Source organism: Sodiomyces alkalinus, assembly GCF_003711515.1.
Source record: "Sodiomyces alkalinus F11 unplaced genomic scaffold SODALscaffold_12, whole genome shotgun sequence".
Lineage (NCBI taxonomy): Eukaryota > Fungi > Ascomycota > Sordariomycetes > Glomerellales > Plectosphaerellaceae > Sodiomyces > Sodiomyces alkalinus.
This window is the reverse complement of record NW_021167090.1, coordinates 265,010-279,003: the sequence shown is the minus strand read 5'-3', so window position 1 is coordinate 279,003 and position 13,994 is coordinate 265,010. Positions and strand designations below refer to the sequence as shown.

General features: G+C 53.9%; 5 protein-coding genes across 5 annotated transcripts; 2 read left to right on the top strand and 3 right to left on the bottom strand.

Annotated features, from left to right (window-relative positions):
• The first annotated feature begins 1,405 nt into the window (after positions 1-1,405).
• On the top strand, positions 1,406-2,079 carry SODALDRAFT_74065 (hypothetical protein). Its single transcript, XM_028615637.1, has one exon. It carries the CDS (start codon positions 1,474-1,476, stop codon positions 1,939-1,941), a length of 468 nt encoding a protein of 155 aa, XP_028462737.1. The 5' UTR covers positions 1,406-1,473; the 3' UTR covers positions 1,942-2,079.
• SODALDRAFT_353377 (hypothetical protein) lies at positions 1,805-3,876 on the bottom strand. Its single transcript, XM_028613640.1, has 3 exons — positions 3,350-3,876; positions 2,279-3,292; positions 1,805-2,215 (listed from the first exon to the last, which is right to left on the bottom strand). The coding sequence occupies exons 1-3, from the start codon at positions 3,464-3,466 to the stop codon at positions 2,165-2,167; spliced, it is 1,182 nt and encodes a 393-aa protein (XP_028462736.1). The 5' UTR covers positions 3,467-3,876; the 3' UTR covers positions 1,805-2,164.
• Positions 3,877-4,098: 222 nt separating this feature from the next.
• Positions 4,099-5,758, top strand: SODALDRAFT_317432 (WD40 repeat-like protein). The gene is made up of 4 exons (XM_028609345.1): positions 4,099-4,301; positions 4,384-4,428; positions 4,545-4,660; positions 4,760-5,758. Exons 1-4 carry the CDS (start codon positions 4,299-4,301, stop codon positions 5,511-5,513), a joined length of 918 nt encoding a protein of 305 aa, XP_028462735.1. The 5' UTR covers positions 4,099-4,298; the 3' UTR covers positions 5,514-5,758.
• SODALDRAFT_74041 (L-sorbosone dehydrogenase) lies at positions 5,597-7,575 on the bottom strand. The gene is made up of 3 exons (XM_028615636.1): positions 7,185-7,575; positions 6,338-7,121; positions 5,597-6,205 (listed from the first exon to the last, which is right to left on the bottom strand). Exons 1-3 carry the CDS (start codon positions 7,422-7,424, stop codon positions 5,814-5,816), a joined length of 1,416 nt encoding a protein of 471 aa, XP_028462734.1. The 5' UTR covers positions 7,425-7,575; the 3' UTR covers positions 5,597-5,813.
• Positions 7,576-8,337: 762 nt separating this feature from the next.
• SODALDRAFT_337617 (hypothetical protein) lies at positions 8,338-13,147 on the bottom strand (the record flags this gene model as incomplete). The annotated part of the gene is made up of 9 exons (XM_028612710.1): positions 8,338-8,623; positions 8,690-9,036; positions 9,127-9,265; positions 9,344-9,380; positions 9,488-9,999; positions 10,794-10,897; positions 11,081-11,194; positions 11,228-12,400; positions 12,464-13,147. 9 exons carry the CDS (start codon positions 13,145-13,147, stop codon positions 8,338-8,340), a joined length of 3,396 nt encoding a protein of 1,131 aa, XP_028462733.1.
• Positions 13,148-13,994: the final 847 nt, after the last annotated feature.

Below are 13,994 nucleotides of genomic sequence, written 5' to 3'. Positions count from 1 at the left end.
GCGGCGATGGGGAGCAGTAGGGACCGCGAAGAGACTGTCTGATTGGTTATGTTGCCGGTTGCGTGGAGCGGGCTGGTCGAACAAGACAAAGTCCTGTTGTGGATGATGTTCGACTAGTTGACGTTGCGCGGATGGTGCCGGCAGGCTGGAGGTACTGGAGGGAAGCCATGTTGATTGGGAATCCGTTATGACGACTGGAAAATCCAGCGTAGAAATTTTGGAGGATGTTGAGAGAGGGAGCTCTAAACGTTCCGAAATTGTGCCTGGAGTTGAGACACAAGAACAACTGTGTAGTTGTTGATTTACCACATGTTGACGACGATTATGCTAATACTTGTGATGTGATGATGTTGATTGAGCGGTTTGGTTTGGAGCAAAAAAGAGAAGAAAGAAAGAGAGGGAAAAGGCGGGGGTGCGAGCACTCCAGGTTTTGTAAGAAAAGAAAAAGAAAAAAAAAAGAAAAAAAAAAGAAAAAAAAAGAAAAAACTTTTCCCACAGGCAGCTTTCGGCCTGTGCAGGGCCTCAGGGCGCGGGGAAAAGTCCTCAGGGGATCCACACATTCGCAGCCGAAGGGCGCACGATGTGGGCAGGCTACATGAGCCCACCATATGCAGATGTACTCTTTGCTGCAAGCATCCTGCAAGAGTACCCGCTCGGTTGGTCTCGCCGGGTACTGTGGACTTGCAGCCACCCCTGTCTTGTTTGGGACCGTCCTGTGCATCTGACCAATCGTGTCAGTGTGTCCTATGACTCACACTTAATAGCGCCAAACCAAGCCTCCACTGTTCCCTCGGTGTGCTGGAAATGGGCAAGCACGACCCACTGAAATCGACAGGGTGAAATCCAGGGGCGCACAATTGTTGGTGCTCGCTCTGGCTGTTTACGACGTATTACGAAGTACGAAGTACAGTCAGCTGCTTACCTATGCGAGCCGTTGGCTTCATCCGGCCTACTGGAAACGGCAACAAGGACAACGGCCAGGAGGATGCAGCTTAATTACCTAGGTAGGTAATTTACACGTGTACGGAGTAAGGAGTACGGAGTAATTACAACGTACGTAGCACAACATCCCTGACTGGAAAGCAAGGACGATGTTTTTTATCGGGTTGGTGAAACCAATCATTCCTTTCTTTGCCATGATCCATGGTGATGTTGTCTCCGCTCCCGTTCAGTGTCCTCTTCGTTCGTGTCATTTCGTTTTACCCTCATTGAATTTCCTCACGAAGGAGCGGGAGGTGGGTATGGTGCGCTAGGTCCCATAAGTTGAGGGAATTCTCCATCTCAGGTTCCCACTGCGACGCCCATCGATGATTACCCGGTCCGCTGGACATAGTACACTAAAGGGGATGAAGAGGGGAATATACAACGTAAGGGAAAAAAAGAAGAAATAAACTGGATCGCGATGCTTTCGCTTTTTCCTTTGAAACAGCTTGAATTGGCCTATCAATCCCATCCATTGGAAGCATCGAAAAAATGACTCACTTTACGAGGACAAGGGTTTCAAAGTGGCTACGGCATGTTCATTCCGTCGATGCGGCACCACGGCAAGATCCTGGAGGTAGCGGACGCAAAGGGCCCGCACGAAACAGGCCAACCACTCACTCTCCCCCAGTGCCCGATCTCTCCACCATCGGGGAAGTTTACGGGGGATCGCAACCTGTCTCAAGCACAGGAACCCAGGGAACCGGGCAAACTTTAAAGGGTATGAGGCCCAGTGAGAACTCTGAACTCACATGGGCTTCAGGACGACCGTCTTTTGCCGTCCAACCCTGCCCGGAGCATTTTGACTGTTGCGCGAGAGCTTACTATAACGGGACTCATTCCATGGAGGATGATCGAATTTCCTGTGCTACGACCGTCTTCTCAAACATGTCTCAACTGCCCAAGTCATATCTACTGCCCCGTAGACCGTATTCATGTAGTCTAGCCATGCTTCGGTGATGGGTTCCCAGATGCTAAAGCAATCATCAATACAACTCGGGTATTTTGGCCCCTCCCATTGTGATGCTGTTGAAAGGTGAATACAGCAAGCAAACCAACCGTCAGCCATCGGAACCGCCGGGAACCTAGAAGGCACTAGTCCTTCTATCAGTGAACATCTATCTCATGCTCCTTGAACACCTTGGGTATCGTGTTTGAACCTCCCCTCATATTCACCGCCGTCTTAACTCGCAGTTTCTAGTCCTTTGCCCTTCTCCGGACGCGAAGGCGTGGTCTGTTAAAAGGGAAGAGTCAGCGAAATTTGAAACAGCAGAGTTTTGAGTGACGGCCAACTCACCTTCTCATCAGCTTGGGATACCGTGTTAACTGAGGAATCGCCAACCTCCCGAATCTCGTTGTCAATGATGTCCTTAGATCCGTCGCTGAAGTTTTGCATCAGGGAGACGAAACGCGAATTCTTCCACTTGTCCCCCTTTTCATGGGAGATAACCTCGAGAAGTTGTCTTGCCGCCTCTGCAATCTCCGACCGGGCGGGATTCTTCGTCTCCGTATCCGCAGTGCCGGTTGACTGGTTGTCACTCTGTGCTATGACTGGACTAGTGACTGGCAAGGCAGTGACGGTGTCAAGAGTGCCGTTTGCGGCCGAGATGGGCGCGGAGTTGACTTGGGTAGTAGTAGTATCTTCCAAGGTCAGATTCGCCACGTCAGGGAGAGTACGAGTGGCAACACCAGAGCGCTCGCCAGCTTCCAGTTGTTCAGCCATCGACTCCATGATGGCGTCGACATTTTCTCTCGTCTCTTGATCCTTGGGACCATGGAGTCTCATCCACGCATTCATTGCGTCGTCGAAATCTTCCTCAGGGGCACGCATGCTCCGAGTCTCCGAGCTAGAGACATTGTTGCCGACGACGGGGCTGTGTGACGCCCAGGTCTGCTGTGGCAGCATGGGCGGAGGCGCAGGATAGTGATACGCGGGAGGCACAAAACTATGTGCGTACTGGGTATGGGCAGCTGGGCCTCCCATGCCTTGATGCTGGCTGGGGGCAATTCCAGCACCAGGAACAGCTACGTTTGGAGCCAGCCTATGAAACTCATGGGCCCAGGAAGCTACCTCAACTCGACTGGCGACCTGAGAATTATTGGCTTGCGGGTGCTCCATGCCTGCCCGGGCCTCAAGCCCGGTAAGAAGAGTGCCATGTCGAACGGAGTGACCACTATATGCCTCCGGGCCTTGCCCGGAAAATAGACCGGGGGCGGGCAGACTTGGTGCGTTTAGTACGTTGCCAGCCGTGAAGGCTTGGTAGCTGGCGCTCGCCTGTCCAGAGGCAGCGGGTCCATTTGATCGGAAGGTCTGTTTCAACGGTTAGACAAGTTAGGGCGAAGAAGAGAGGTAGAACCCGAGACGTACCGATGGTCCCGCCGCGGCAGGGCCGTGGACGACTCTATCCTGTTGTAGACTTCGATCCTGAGAGCCATACTGAGTAAAGCTCTTCAGCGGAGTGGAGCCTCCACACGTATCTGCCATAGTCTTGAATCTCAGGAGCCTTGAGATGAAGCGGGGGAAAGGCTATGAAGACTGCCCAAGACAGGAGGTATGGAGTGGACAAATTTGGGGATGTTTTGATGGTCCTTAGTTCAGTGATATTATAAAATTTCTCAAAAACAATTGTTGTAAGAGAAAGGATGGCGAGGAAGGAGCAAGCTCAGGTTGAATTTGGTGTCACACGGCAGATAAGGGATCTTGATTCCGTGGTGCTCCGTGGTGCTCCGTGGTGCTCAGAGAGGATAGAAAGAGGAACCGCTGCCCCGGGGTAGTCGCAGAAATATTTGCATTTATCGGCCTTTGTATTGAAGGCATCCTCAAACCCCATAAATGGGTGCTGGCGGGACGATCATGAAAAGGTTGCCGTTATGTTCATGTTCTTCACCTATCCATGGTCGTGATGCTCACGGTCATGTGTAAGTGGCGGTTCTGTGGATCTACCTCGGTCTAAACCGGGAAGTCGGAAACCGGGATATATATGACCCGTAGTCATCGGTATTACCCAAATCCGATAAGTACAGTATAAACACAGTGTGTAACGTGCTTCCAGACGGTGCTTGGATCAGAGGTACGGGCAAGCTGGCCGAACGAGCTCGCTGGAGCATGCAAGGCAACCGGCAGGAATAACGACTTCCATTATTCGAATCATCCACCACTTTTTCACCATCTTCTTATTCTCATCTCAGATTCCCCTTCAGCAGACTACGGTAGTAGGCGCTACTACTCGGCAACATCAAATTCGCTGCTCTTTTTGGTCTTTCGAGGAACAATTGGACTCTAGAGAGTCTGCCTCCCGCCCCTCCAGAGCGCAACCATGGTAAGGACTGCTAAGAGACCACCAACTCGGCGGATTCACTGTGGTGCTTATAAAGATGCTAATGGTTGATTCTTTCGTATAGGCAGCTGCCCAGGTCATATCAAATTCCGGTCACGATGACATGATTGTGAGCGAGCTCCCGTTGACCCCCTTCTCCCCCAACAACAATACACACGAGCTCTGTCGCTACGCTATGCCACTTTAACCCTACTAACAGCTGTTTTTCCACTCCTCCTTGCACAGCACGATGCTGTCCTCGATTACTACGGCCGACGCCTCGCGACATGCTCAAGCGACCGCACCATCAAGATCTTCGAGGTTGAAGGCGACTCGCAACGCCTCCTAGAGACACTAAAAGGGTAGGAGACGTGTGGACCCCTTCAGGAAAAGAAGACAAAATGGGAGGAGTAATAACGGATGAAACTCTGCTGACACGGAAGTTGATTCTGTGACTATAGACACGAGGGCGCGGTGTGGTGCGTTTCATGGGCGCACCCCAAGTACGGCAACATCCTGGCCTCGGCGGGCTACGACGGCAAGGTGCTCATCTGGCGGGAGCAGAACGGGTGGCAGAAGATCTTCGACTTTGCGCTGCACAAGGCGTCCGTCAACATCGTCTCATGGGCGCCGCACGAGGCCGGCTGCCTGCTCGCCTGCGCCTCCTCGGACGGCAACGTCAGCGTGCTCGAGTTCCGCGACTCCAACTACGACCACACCATCTTCCCCGCCCACGGCCTCGGCGTCAACTCGGTCTCGTGGGCGCCCGCCCCGGCCCCCGGCAGCATCGTCTCCGGGGGCGCGCCTCCCCCCCCCGCCGCCGGAGCCTCGCCCCGCCGCTTCGTCACGGGCGGGTGCGACAACCTCGTCAAGATTTGGGCCTTCGATCCCGCCTCGCAGTCGTACAAGCTCGAGGGCGAGCCGCTCACCGGCCACACCGATTGGGTGCGCGACGTGTCGTGGTCGCCCACCGTGCTGCAAAAGTCGTACATCGCGTCAGCGTCCCAGGACAAGACGGTCCGCATCTGGACGTCGGATTCCTCTTCGCAGGGTCAGTGGAACTGCAAGGTGCTGAACTTTGACACCTCTGTCTGGCGTGTGAGCTGGTCTCTCAGCGGAAACGTCCTCGCCGTCAGCGGCGAGGACAATAAGGTCACTCTGTGGAAGGAAAATCTCAGGGGGGAGTGGCAATGCGTGAAGACTCTTGAGGAGTAAACGAGGAGGCGAAACGGGGTGAATCGGGAAATATCTTCGGTAGAAAAGGGAGGAAGTGCACATTACATGAGCAGGGCGTTTTTGGCAGCAGTCTAGGCTTGTTGTTATTATCCCGGGTAATGACAGACGTGGCTCAGGTTCTAAAAGCGGAAGAAGAAATCATGGCATTGGCTGCCTTTGCTTTTTCCACAATCTCGGAATGCCCAAGTCTCACGAGATCACGCCAATATTCAACTTGAACCCTTATTCTCATCGTTTCTCGCGTCCAAAATAGGCTCAGCCCTTAGGCATGACATGACTCTACGCTCCAATGGCCAAGAAACGGAACCCAGCGGCAAGCGGCATGACCATGGGTATGGCTAATGCTACCAAGGAAACCCACATGTTTGGAAATCCCATAGCAGGCGCCGCATCGGGGGTGGAGGTAGGTGAAGGCGAAGCCTCAGACCCCGAGTCGGATGACCTCTGGAGAACAAAGATCTCGCCCGTCGAATCCGAAGTCACGTAGAGCCTCCGTTGATCGTCCCATGCGAGGCCAACGGGACGAAAACAGCCGGCGGGACAGTCGGAGAGATCCTGGTTGCTGAGGACGTCGACCATTGCGGCATTGCTGTCGGCGGAGACCTCGGGAGAGCCGCGGCGGTCGAAAGCAACACTGGAGACCTTGTAGCCAACGGGATCGTCTCGGTTCCCTAAGAAAGCGCGCGGTTAGGTGACGGAATTTTTTAACCAAAAACTTGGGAGAAATATGTGAACCCCGGGGGGGGGGGGGTATAAACGGGGGAGGGAGGTGAGAAGGGAAATGGCGGGACTTTTTCACGCACAGCTGCCGTGGAAGGCGATGAAGGCTTCGGAACCATCGGGGGCGAACTTGATGTCCAGGGGCGCGGTATGAGCTTGGAAGGTTAATCTAGGAGAAACACGACCTTCACATGCCGAGTCGTTGAGGGTGGTGAAACCGGCCGCGTGGAAGTGGTCTCCTGGGTTCAGGTCTCCGAGTTGAGGGAAATCATCCGTGCTCCCAAGGGCGAGACAGTCGGGGTAGCCATAGTTGGCGCCCCGACCATTGCCGTTATTCACACCAAGGACCAAGTCCTCGAGGGAGCCGTGGAAGTTAAGCTCTTCAGCTGGGTTATCACGATGAATATCGACCCCATCCCTCTCCAGGTTATCGACCGAGTTCTCGACGGTCCAGATGCCGCCTTCGTTCGGGTCCTCTGCGATACCGACCGAGTTACGGAGGCCCCAGCCTAGCAAGATGCCGTCGGTGGTGAAGTCGAGAGGGTCCTGACCTCCTCCGTCTCCGGCTCCGGTAACCAGGTCCGTCACGTTGAAAGCGCGGACCTGGCAATGGCCCGACGACTCGTCCGAGCAGAGCTCGTCGATGTTGCCATCACTGCCGCGGGAGACGACGAGCATGCCGGGAGACTTGCGTGACATGAGGAGGCTGCGGGTGGTGTGGCCCGAGTTGTGCATGCCCTCGACGATGGTTCGGTTGGCGGCGCTGACGATGCCGTCGACGGCGTCGTATGACCAAGAAAAGACCTCATCGGACGTGGAGGCGAAGAGAGTGGTCCCGTCATCGGAAATGGCGATTCCATGATTCAGCTGGATAAGGTTAGTCGGTGATTTCGGGTCGTGTTGTAAGCGCTGTTCGAGGGCCCGACTTACAGCAGAATGCCGGACGAGGAGGGTCTCATCACGAGCAGCGAGGCATGTGCCGCCGTTGTCTTCGAGGGTTATGCGCTTGATGCCATTGCCAGCCTCGAGGACAAGTAATGCACCTCTCGAGTCAATGACGAGGCTCCTCGGCCGGGCAAGGTCCTGTGCAATCAGGCGGTAGGTCCAGCCATCTGCGGCAACGGGGGGCTTGTAATTGGGAGTGAAGTAATTATCGCAGGATTGAGTCATTGAAAGTATTTGTGGGCGAGCTGCTGCTTCATGATGATGTTATCGAGGAGATCTTCGCCCATACCAGCTCATGGCAAGGACATGGAAGTAAGCATCGCTTATAATCGACCGTTTCACAATGGGAGGGTGTGATGAGGAAAGAGGCTTTGCTTGGCCTTTACCTGTATGACGCCGTCCCGAGCAATCCGAAACCCGTTTCAAATTTCTAAGGTTAAAGACGAAGTTATGTACAGAGTACTCCGAAAGCAATTACATGGCAATTGATCTCGGCATTCAGCTCGGGAAAGATGTCCAAATTTCAACCAACTTGGATATGAAAAACAAGCCTTGACTGTTGATGATGTTACCTAGTAATTGACATAAAGGAATTTCGAGAACACTGTAGATAACCGAATGGACCAAATACATACAAAATATAAAGGAGACACGCGTGAATGCATCATTCCCTCCGCCGAAGAATGACCAAACAATCGCCACATGAAGCTTCCTGCTCTCACCACATCTCCAGTCTCGATCCTCATGTTCCGACCCTGCCATGTGATGTAGGAAGGCAGAAAGCAAGTAAAGGTGAACTTGTAAAGTAGAGCAGACGGGCTGTGCAATGCATCTAGAAATGACATGATGTTCTGTTTCTCTTTGCATGACACATGACAACCAATCCAGGTTTATAGACTGCCCCCCCTGAGGAGATGGAAAAGAGGACAGCTTAGCCAGATGCCGAATCGAGTCGAGCCAAAATCAAGAGAGGAGAAGCGCTTGCACAAATGAAACAGTAATCAACTCGGGGCTTTCTCAAATCTTGGCCAATGCTTTCATCGCCAAAAAGCCTGACGGGATGGACCGGCTGACTTGACGTTCGCCTTGTCCACAGTCACCTTTTTTCCGTCCCTTCCCAATATCACCTCCTGCTCGGTCACCGAAGACCAATGACACTCATCTCCAGCGTCCAAACGCGCCTGATCCAAACCTTGAGCTTTCCTGGCACGCCTTCGACGTTGTCGAGCTCAACGCCCTCCCACCAGCAACGTCTGGCCGGCTTGCGCCAGAAGAGGAGCAGCTTCTGCGCCATCCCCAGTGCGTTGCTGCTCATCTCACTGCCCCGGATATCGCTGCGGAGTCGTGCAAGTGCGAGACTGCAGATGACCGCCTTATTCGGCTCTCCTGCTCGGTGTCCCCACGTGTCATCATGGTTGAAGCCTCTGCTCGCAGCGAAGCCTCGTCAGTAACGCATAACGGGTTATCGCCACACCTGGAAACAAACTCACCCTGCTGTCAACATCTCGATGAGATGGGCTTCCGTCGTCCCCGGTTCATCGCTCCGCTTAAGACCCGAAAAGATGCCAGCCTGGTTGAGCAGAGCCCTGCCCGCCGCCCTCTTGATGTCCATCATTTCCGCCTGTTCGACGTCAGGCCGAGGTGGGATGACGTAAAAGTCGAGGTCCTCTCGAAGCACGATGATACCGGCCCTTCTGGATGAGTCGTCTCGCCCACCAAGTGGTTCGACAGGGAACACGTCCCCGTCCTGAGAGGTGCTCCCGGAGCTCTCGGCTGGGATCGTCTGGGCTACGTCGCGGAAGAAACCCAGCATGTATTGAAGGGATGCCGGATCGTACTAGAAACGGGCGAATCAGTACAAGGTGTGTTCAGTTTTCGGGAAAAGAAATAAGGCAAAAAAAAAGAAAGACAAAAAAAGTAGACTCACGTCAACTTGGATGGCATCTCCATCCCCAAATCCACTGCCCATGTGACCCTCGGGAAATAGGCCGTTCGGGAAGAGAGATAGAAGGACAAACTCAGGCAACGTCAATAGCTCGTCGCGAGATAGCACGAACCTCGTTCCACTTTCAGCAGAAAGTTAGCACATCCGACCGCAGCTGGAGTTCTGCCTGTATAGCACTGCAGCAAAAAGATTAACTTACCGAAGGTCCATAGCAATCGATTCGTCCGCGCCGACATCTTCCATGAATTTGTCAGCCGAGCGCCACAGGAAAGGAAACCCACACCCCCGAAAGGTTATGACGGAGAAAGAAAGAAAGAAAAAAGAGAAAGAAAAAAGTTCCTACCTCCGAGAGCGTTGATGGGCGGGCCACCCTGCTGTACCTGGGTGATAAGGCTCGAGGCCCCTCCGGCGGACGCCATTACGAAGGAGAAAGAGAGGAGAGGACTGGGCCCCTCCGAGTAAGCAGGTGGTGGTTCGACCTCGTCGTCCTTGGAAGAAGACTCTCCCTTGGTATCCCTGGGAAGAGCGCGCTTGGTCTCGGCAACGGTGTCCTCGAAGGAGGTCTGCGCGACAGCCTGGAAATCCGATGGACCCGGGGCGGCGGGCGCGTAGGCTGGGGCGGCTGGTAATGGCCCCGCAGAGACACTGGTCGTCGACTTGCCTGGCGGTGACCTCTCCTGTCCGGAAGAAGAACCAGGGCAGCAGCCGTCTTCGAAAGGTCCGTAGAGGGACGAGAACGGTGGGGGTATAGAGGATGATGCCTCGGATGCTGGGTATTGCGGCGGGGGAGATTGGACGCGGTCGACCGGCTCTTCCTCGTGCAGGCCTATTTCCCTTTCCTCTTCAAGGCTGGTTCTACGCCCCGCGGACACCGACTGTCCGTTCCTGGTGTCTTCTGCGTCTGGCAACGTGGTGGCGGTGGGCGGGTGCTTTTATCAAGGAAGCTTGAAGAGGTTGCCTCGAGAAAAGGGCAGTGGTTTTGGTTCCGATTGATTCGTGAGTGGTACGCTGGTCGAAATCGAAGTTAATCGTCGCTCATGTCCAGGAAGGAGGTGACGAGGAAGAGGAGATGCCGAGTAGGTGGAATGGCGGAGGCACACAGGTTTACGTGCTCAGGCAAGTGTAGAACGGTAATATAGTCGGGCTGAAAGAACAGCGAGAGGATGAGGTCTAGTCCAGAGATGCTTGTTTAGCCGCGTCGCGTCCTTCCCAGGAGCCTTGATTCTGATCATATATCGACTCACGTAATCGTATTGATATAAGGTGCCGCCGTAGACCACGAGGAATACTGCCTGGCGAAAATTGGCGATGCTGGGGGACAGTGTTAATTAACCATGGAGTTTGATGAGGAGATGCGAGACGCAAAGGGGCGTAGTGACCGCCCAGCAACACAAAGCTTCCCTAAGGTACTTGATGTCTAGTCTACCTACCTTGCCTTAGCCGGGGCCCAGGGGAACCAGACAAGGTCTACCTAGGTAGGTACCTTAGTGTAAGGTACCTATGTACGAAGTCCATTGGGCAAAGCACAAAAGTCTTGGTACAGAAACAGTACGGGAGTACGTACCTCATCCATTGTACGAATAGGAATATTAGCGAATAGCGAACCCATACGGCCTGGTTAAGCGCCAGTGCAGCACACACGCTAGTACTCTCCTGGACAAATGGTAGGGGCCGGGAACTTTCGCCCATTCAAGGAAAGTGCCCTGTATGAACCAGCCAACGACATTCTGAATGGTCGCTGCTGATGCGGCATCTCTGCTGAATATCACACACACAGGTGCTCTTTCCTCTTCTACAATGGTCTTCTCCCTGTTATTGAGATTCGGTTTCCCCGGCATCCAGGGAATTACTATTCTTCGTCGCTGCTATCACCAAAGATGGCCCTAAAAACCTCATCGCTTGGTCTCTGGCTATTCGTAGTTTTAATGCCCCCAACTTGTACGCCAGCTGTGTCCCTAGTCTCCTCTCCAGATGTCGACTGCTCATGGACACCAACCCCCAATGGCCCCTTCGACACAGCCTCTTGATCATTATTCCCAGACGTGTTGTCCTGCCATGCATCAAGTAGAAGAGCGCGGTTGACCGGCGGGGTATCTGTCGTTGGTTCCTGCTGCACATGCTCGGGTGGACGTACGTTGAAGCGTTTGCACAGCAGCCGGGTCGGATAGAAGTCTTGCACCGACCTCGTCATGTTCCCAAACATGCCCAGCTTCGCTGCCTCCTCGGCCGGGTCGCCGGGCTGCGACGGTGCTCGAGTGTTTGTAGAGACGGTGGCTCCAGTGGAGTCCGTCCCGCCAGCATTAGACGTGGTCGCAGAAGCCGTAGTGAATCGAGTTGCCATGAATCCTGCCATTGGCTTGAACAGCTGAGCGCAGCTGTAGAATTCTTCGAGTTCTCTGGTGAAATCCGCCTCCGTCATGCCATGAGGTCTCAACGACATTTCCTGCAGAAACCCTGCCGAATACTCCAGATACCGCCTGAACCGGGATTGCTTCGCCTCGTCGTCTGCGTACGGGCCCTTACCCCCGTGACCCCTGCTGAGAGCAGCAACAGCGGTCTCCTTGGCAAGCTTTGGGAGCCGTTCCAGTACGTCCGGGGCCTTCTGCTGACTAGTCGTGTCCCCGGCTGTTGGCACCTCGCCTTTTGCAGGGGGCAAGTTGGCCTTGCCGGTGACTGCGGCAATGCGGTCTCTTGCTGCGGCAGACATAAAGTCGAAGACCGACTTTCCCGGAAGTTGGGATTCGCCTAGAGCGGCGGCGCGTGTCCTCGGATCGTGTTTTGGTGCTTTGGCAGCCTCAGATGTGGTTTTGTTGATATTGTTGATAATTGCGGTTGTTGAATGCATAGCTAGCTGCTTCTTAGGCTTCCAACCAAGAGGTATGGACGGTGGAGGGTATTTTGTGCCAGAGTCCACAACTCGAGTATCAACGCTGGATGAGGCTAGAGTAAACCCGGGCAATGGCGGACGCCCATCGCCGCATCTTCGAGAATTGGTAGGCCTGGCAGCGGGACGTTTCGCGACGAAAGTCGGCTTCGATCCCAGTGCTGGATTTGCTGTCATGGTTTTGGTTGTCGCTTTTTTCTTTTTCGTGCCCCCCAACGTTCGATTATACGAGATGCGTGGCCCCATCGCATACGGGCCCTCTTCATCAGAGCCATTATCATTCAATATTCCAACGCCAATTCCCCCTCGCTGAATCTTCTTTCGGACCTTCTTGCCCGTTGTCGAGAGAATGGTCGAAGGCGCGTTGTTTTCCTCGTCATCATCTTCGTCACCATATGAGCTCCTCGGTCCTATTGACGCCCGGGGGCTCGTTACCTGCTCCAGCCGAGCTTCCCCCCGGTAACCTAAACCAGCCCGGCCAGACTTCCTCTCTATGATAAATGGCGACGCGTCGTCCGGCGCGAATAGGTAAGTGCCCGATGCAGCCGCGTTCGCGGGAGCCGCGCCGTCATGGAGTCTGGCAGCTCGGCGAACCCTAGGACCAATCCCTTGGCCATCTTTCCACCCCATCTTCCTGAGGAGCGCGAACCCCATGGTATCGTCCGAGGGCCGTACCAGACCAGCTAGGCCTCGACGCTGCGTTTCGTCAGCAACGCGAGCCCCGATACCGGCAAAGACGTCGGTTGCTTGAATTGTCTCGGCTTCGGCAGCATCAGCAAGGTCCTCCTCATCCATGAAGTCTTCCGGGCGTTGTTGGACGGTAGTGGTGTCATCTTTGCGGCGCGCTGTCCGACTGGACACAAAGGTGGACGGCGTCCATCCTTCTTTGGATCCTACGGTATTGAAATATCCCGCACTCCATCCGCCGGTGAAAGCGCCATGAAGACGGCGCCTCCCCTTCTCGTCTCTTACTTCCTGCAAGTGTAAGGGAACGTAGGTGCCATCGTCGCGTTGGTGTTCGTCGGAGGGGGGCAGAGGGGTGCCGTATGAGACGAACGGTGCCTCGCTCGCTCGAGAATCTGCTTCGTAGGTCGCGCGGGATCGTTTGTAGGAGGTCATGGGCACGGAGAAGAAACCGACCCCTCTGTATCGGCCCCTGTATGTTGTACTTGAGACAGGATCGTGGAAATGTTTTTCGGAAACCACGAAAGCGAGGAGGTAGAGGGATCGAGGTGCGCGAGCAAAAGAGCAGAATGGATTCACACGCCGCGATGGGCTGGATTTCGTAATGTAGCTTGATATAACATGAGAGAATTTATCTCAAGGCACTTATGCTCTTCGAGGATGTCGGAAAGTATCGATGTGGACGGGGATCCTTTAGTCACAGCCTCCAGCATAATGAATCGGCAAGCTGCGAAGATCAGAGGAATCATGAAAGTCGATTGTCAGGCTTATCGGTAAGACATTGTACCTGTGTACCTCGGATAAAGGTGGTTACCTGTGGGCATTTGAAATGGAACCTTGCATGGCTAGTGTTACCCTGTGTGTAATGTAATTTCATTACCTACCCGGGAGGGGGGGGGGTCTGGACAGTGTGCTGGTTAGACTGTTGATAGAATGACTAGCGTGGTCAGTTACGCATCACAATATGTTAATACTATTATGTCCGGGATTTAGGGTGTCTATGTGGCCTGCTGTTTTAGGTGGTCACTATGTCACAATATTCATACTATCACTGTGTTTAGTATAGTAAATAAAACAGAGTGACTAGGCCAGAATAGCCTAACAGACTGGTCAGTCTATCCACCCCTGGACAGTACATAATATTCTGACAGTGAATCCTATCCTGACATTGAGTTTGTATATCGGGTTTATGCATTTAGGCATTCTGATGGATGTGAGGTCACTTTGTAGATATGATGTACCACTCCTTTTTGCCTTAGAATTAAACATTCCCATAAAGTAC